The following is a 5,389-nucleotide window of genomic DNA, read 5'->3' as shown; positions in this document are numbered from 1 at the left end:
GGGGACAGGAGACAGCCAGCGGGGTTGGTTGGCTCTGCATCCCAGTTTGCACCAGTAAAATCCATGACACGAGGAGCTCCAGTGTGTGTCCTGGGAGTTATCAGGGTGCAGTTTTGTGGGGGTCAGTGAAGCTGGCACTCATGTCACCACGGGGAGGACAGTGGTCAGGGTGGCATGGGGACACATGTTGTCTCCCTCCATGGGCTGACACTCACCTGTGATGTTCCTGCGGGTGCCCAGGTCCAGCTCCAGCCAAGCAGCCTCAACACCAGGTTCAGCTGCCCAGGAGTGGCCAGTAGTGCCCAGTGCTGCCCGTTCAGCCACCCAGGCCCTGTCCTGGCCCAGCACATTCATCTCATGCCACCAGGATGAGGCGTTGAAGGCAGCTACCTCCAGTGCATCATCACAGGCTGGGGACAGGAGACACCAGGCTGCAAACCCAGGACTCCCAACCAAGGTGGCACCAGGTCTGGCAGCCAAAATCATGCCTTAATTTCAGGGGAAATGGGGAAAAATACCTCTGTGGAATATGAGCCTCTTCTCAGAGAGAGATCCCCTGCAGGGAGGAAAGCAGAGGAGCATCAGAAAGAGGATCCCCAGGTGAGCAAGCCCTGGGAGACTCCGAAATGGAGGGGTGGCAGTTCCCTGGTGTCAGCACAGGTGAGTCCCACAGAAAGGAGTGGGGTGCAGCTGGGGTCCCCAGCCCCTCCTCACCCACCTTTTGGAGTGGAGCCCGTTGGCAGAGGCTGACTCGTAGAGGGTGATGCCCTTCTCCCGGGACAGGGTGACCTGCCCGCCCAGCTCGTCCGCGATCACCCCGGCATGCACGGCCGCCTTGCACAGCACCGACGTCTGCGGGGAGCAGGGGGTGAGAGCAGCCCCCCACGGCAGGGACACGCACCCCCAGAGCACCCCATGGCCAAACCCATCCCCTGTGGGCTGCTGGGGGTGACAAGAAGTGGCCACACGTGCTGGGGATTCGTAGTGCCCGCACTTACGTCCCGGTAGCCCTGGCTGGGGTTGCCCCAGATGTCCCCATCGATGTCCTTGCAGCCCGCAGGGCAGTACACACTGAAACACACAGCGAGGGGGGTCAGAGCTTGCTCCTGTCCAAACCCCCTCTGCACACCCACTCTGCTCCCCATCCCAGCACAGCTGCACCCCAAGAGCCCTAGGAGACGAATGGGGATGAAACCAGGGCTGGTGGGACTAGCAGTGACTCCAGGGTGGGGGACACCAAGGTGGGACCACTCACACCCCCTGACCACTCACCTGATGTGCTCCTGGGTGTAGTGGGTGCCTCGAACCAGGCAGGAGACCAGGTCTGCAAGGCAGGGACACCCCAGGGTGAGGAATCCTCACCCACCTCACAGCACCCACCCACCTCTGCCCCTGGGCACTCCATCCCTGTGCCCTTCCCAACTGAATCCTGCTCCATGTTTGGGTTTTGCCTCCCACACCCTCATGTCTGGAGGGGCAGAGAGGAATGGCCCCTTGTCCCTGCAGCCATCAGCCCCATGTCACCATCTGTGGTGTCTGATAATGGGGTACCAGCTGACCCTGGGGGTCCAGGGTACCATGGGGTGTCCCAGCTGGCTGGGTGGCCTAGGGGTCTCCCATGTTGTGCCACCAGCCAGGGAGAACATGGATCTTCAGGGAGCTCAGGGTGATGGGAGCCCACCCTGAGGTCAGCAAGGAGCTCCCTCCCCTCCCAGCTGTGCCCCCTTCCATGGGCCAAGACACATCCTGGGGTGGTGGTCTCTGCATGCCCAGGGGACACTCCCCCCTACCTGGGTGCTGTGTGGTGGCATAGGACAGAAGGAGGCCTCGTCCTGAGCGATGGCTGGTGCTGTTGAACAGGACAGTCACAGTGCTGGAGTTCATCACCAGGAAAGGGGTGGAAGGGACAGAGTTCCTGCAGTAGGGCCCTGCCAGCAGGGATGAGACCATGGAGAGGATTGGGGCTCCCTGGGGACAGGTGAGGGCACCTGGACCCCAGGGCTTCACCTCCCCTGGCTCAGCCCCCACCAGGGCTGGGAGGTCTCAGGCATTTGGGCTGTGCTCAGGGTGGTCCCATGTAGAGTGGCCCCATGCCAGGGTGACCTCATGCCCAGGGTGGCCCCATCCCCAGACCAGTTACATACATGCTACGGGGGAACCTGAGGTGCAGCCCCCCCACATCTCACCCTGTTCCCATCATCCCCCAACTCCTCCCCACCACACTGTCCCCCTGCAGCCATCAGCAGCACTGAGGGGGATACAGACCCCAGGCATGGGGGTCAGAGCAGGACCAGGCTCTCCAGGGGCACCCCAAGGTGTCCTGGGATGGTGTGAGAAGTCACCAGCCCTTACTGAGTGTCTGCCACCACATCCCTTACTGCAGGTTCTGGCACACATGGCATCACCCCACGGGACCCCGAAATAGGGGCTGTGTCCCTGTCCCCTCCCCATCTCCCCTTTCACAGGCACTGCTGAAGCTGCATCCTAAATCCTGCCCCCATTTAATCCACATTAATTTGCAGTCTCCATCTCCCTGATTAAAACTTCGGCTTAGCAGGCAGGCAGGTTCCTTATGGACATCTCTGGGCCCAGCTGGGGACAAGAGGTGGCCCCAATCCCCAGACTGCCATCACCCCCAGCCCCCCACATCGCTCTGCTCTGCGTCATGTCCATCACTGGGGCCTCGGAGTGTCCAGAGATGCTTTGAGCCAATCCCATCGTTGTCCTGGGCACAGGGAGCTGTGTCCCTGTGTCCCCATGGGGCTGGTGGTGACACCTCTCACTGTGGAGTCATGCCGTGCCTCAGTTTCCCCACCTTGACCCTCATCCACATCCTGCCTGGGGCAGAATGAACTGAGAGGTCAAGCCCAGGGGACATGGGACATGTGTGTTCAGGGATGCCACAGGGTCACAGACATGACAGAATGGGGGCTCTGCACGAGATACAGATGACACACATGCAGATTTCCCTCCCAGCTGCTGCCAGATGCCAGTGCTGCCACATCCATATGGATCGTGGTGACACTGGGAGCTGAGCACCCCTTGGCCAAGCCCAGGGCTAGACGCTGTCACCCCCATGGGGACTCTGCCACGTCCCCAGGCAGGATCAGGCCGGGGCCCACACACCAGTACAGCCTCCCCCTGCTCTGGCCACTTCCCGAAAAACATCTGGGACTTCTCAGCTGGGGCCAGCCACGGGAGAGGGAGTGGGACCCCAGGCCTGAGTCACACTGGCACACACAGTCCTGGTGAAGGCACCCAAAGGTGCTGTGGGTGCCTGGCCACCTCCCCCAGCCCCCTCATCCTCTGGGAATTCCCCCTTTCCCGTGTTGCTCCATCTCAGCCTGGGCCAGGAGCTCTCTTGGCTTTGGGGACAAACATGTCCCCGAGGCCACAGCAGAGGGATGGGGACCAGGGACCTTGTGTGCTGTCACTCCTCTGGGTACCAGCCCAGAAAGGGTGAAAGCCCTGGAGAACAGGGAAAAACCCCAGTCCCAAAAGCAGCTGCAGATTCAAGCTGGCTGTTTTCCACTCCATGTTTCCCATCACACCCCCTGCCCAGCCCCTGCCCCTCACCAGGGCTGCTCATCACTGATGCTCCCTGCCCTCCCCCACAAGACATTCTCCCCAGCACCCGTCATGCTCCCAGTGCTGCCAAATCCCTCCAAGACCATTAAATCTCTCCAGGAAAATCCTGGAAGCGCTTGGGCAGCGTGTGGGTCGACAGAATTAATTCATCAGTGGCTGCATCTGCTCCCAACTGGGCACACCCTCCCCCAGCTTGGCAATACCTCCCTTCTCGGGTACCCCCAGCTCAGATACCCCCATCCTTAGACCTCCACCTCCTTGGATCCCCCCCCCTCCTCAGATAACCCCATTCTCAAATATTCCTCTTCTTGGATATCCCCTTTATTTGGATACCCCTTCCTCAGGTACCCCCACCCTTGCATATTCCTCATCGTAGGATAACCTACTCCTCCAATATCCTGCACTTTGGGTACCCCCATCCTTGGGTATCCCTCTTCCTTAGATATCCCCTATCCTCAGATACTCCCCTCCTTGAATACCTCTTTCCTGGGATACCCCCTCCTTAGGTACCCCATTCCCCATGACAAAATCACCTAAAAATCCAGACTTTCCCAAGATTCTTCCTATCCATGAATCTATCCAATGTGCTATCATACCCCTCCACCTCATCCACAGCCCCTCTGCCTCAGTTTCCCGTGGGACCCCCTTACCATAGGTAGTTCCAGCCTGGAGGTCGGTGAGCTGCAGGAAGCTGTGGGCACAGTGCTCCGAGGGCTCCAGGTCCACATCCCCAAATGCCAGGAGCAGGGAGGTGCCCGGGGGGGAGTGCAGCCGCCAGCGGCACGCGGTGTGGTTGGGGTACGTGCCAGGGTAGTTCTTGGAGCTCAGGGTACCACTGTGGGGGGTCAGCAGTGTGTGGCCACAGCCATTCCCTGTGGAGAGACCAGGGAGAGGCTCAGCCAGGCTGCTCCCTGCCTGGGGTGGTCATTCCCCACTTGGCATAGCCCCCAGGACATCCCTTGGACAGCTGTAGCCCTGTTAAATGTTTTCCTAGTCCAAAACATCATTTTTTTGGTGTTTTTTCTGGCTGTTCCCTGCACTGGGGGATTCAAGCTGCCTCGGTTTCCCCCACAGCCCCCCAGCACAGACCTGCACCTCCAGTTCTCTTCCATCCCCCAGGCCAGGAGAACCCCAATTTGGAGGCATATAAAAGGATCCAAGGAGGAAATACTCCCAATTCCATAGGGCTGTACTGCACCAAGCAGCCCCCAAGACCCCCTGGCTGCAGCCTTGACCTTGAGTGTGACCCTGGGCAGCTGCATCCCCACCACCTCCTTCCCAGGGCGATTCCAGCAGCCGCCACAAAAGGAGCTTTTCTCCTGGCTCACCACCCCCAGGCATGAGGGAATATCCTGGAAATGAGCTGAAAGTGCCCAGTGTTGGGGCCCAGACAGAATTTCTGGTCAGGGTTAGGGCACAGGGAAAGGAGGGAAGCACTGCTCAGCCCCTCTGTGAGGGCCGGGGGGATGTGGGGGTCCAGCACTCAAACTTCCCCACACACATTCCCAAAAAGCTGCTGCTCCTGCCAAGCATCATCCTGGCACAGCCAGAAAGAAAAGGGATGGTGGGGCATGGATTCTCCCAGCCTTGGCTCCCTTCGCTGTCGCTGGGAGACAGCACAAAGCACCAGCAAGGGAAAATCCTGCACGGATAAAAAAGGGGGGCCGGAGGTGAAGGATGCCAGCCCCCCACAGAGCCCCCTCCTCCCCAGCCTGTGGGAAGGGCTGGCAGCCAAACTGGGGGCGTTTATCCCATGGGTCTGGGAGAAATCCCCAAATTTCCCCCCCGTCTGGGCAGGGGC

The 5,389-nt window shown here is 60.1% G+C and overlaps 1 protein-coding gene across 1 annotated transcript; it reads right to left on the bottom strand.

The window, feature by feature from the left end:
• Positions 1 to 215: 215 nt before the first annotated feature.
• On the bottom strand, positions 216 to 4,530 carry LOC103798490 (discoidin, CUB and LCCL domain-containing protein 1-like; the record flags this gene model as incomplete). Its single annotated transcript, XM_009070756.1, has 8 exons — positions 4,524 to 4,530; positions 4,239 to 4,460; positions 1,791 to 1,928; positions 1,273 to 1,324; positions 999 to 1,071; positions 719 to 852; positions 519 to 556; positions 216 to 410 (listed from the first exon to the last, which is right to left on the bottom strand). Coding segments are annotated over exons 1-8 (859 nt in total), but the record flags the coding sequence as incomplete, so codon positions are not given.
• Positions 4,531 to 5,389: the final 859 nt, after the last annotated feature.

Source organism: Acanthisitta chloris, unplaced genomic scaffold (assembly GCF_000695815.1).
Source record: "Acanthisitta chloris isolate BGI_N310 unplaced genomic scaffold, ASM69581v1 scaffold40002, whole genome shotgun sequence".
NCBI classification, from domain to species: domain Eukaryota; kingdom Metazoa; phylum Chordata; class Aves; order Passeriformes; family Acanthisittidae; genus Acanthisitta; species Acanthisitta chloris.
The sequence above is the reverse complement of the archived record's forward strand: the minus strand, read 5'-3'. Positions and strand labels throughout refer to the sequence as shown.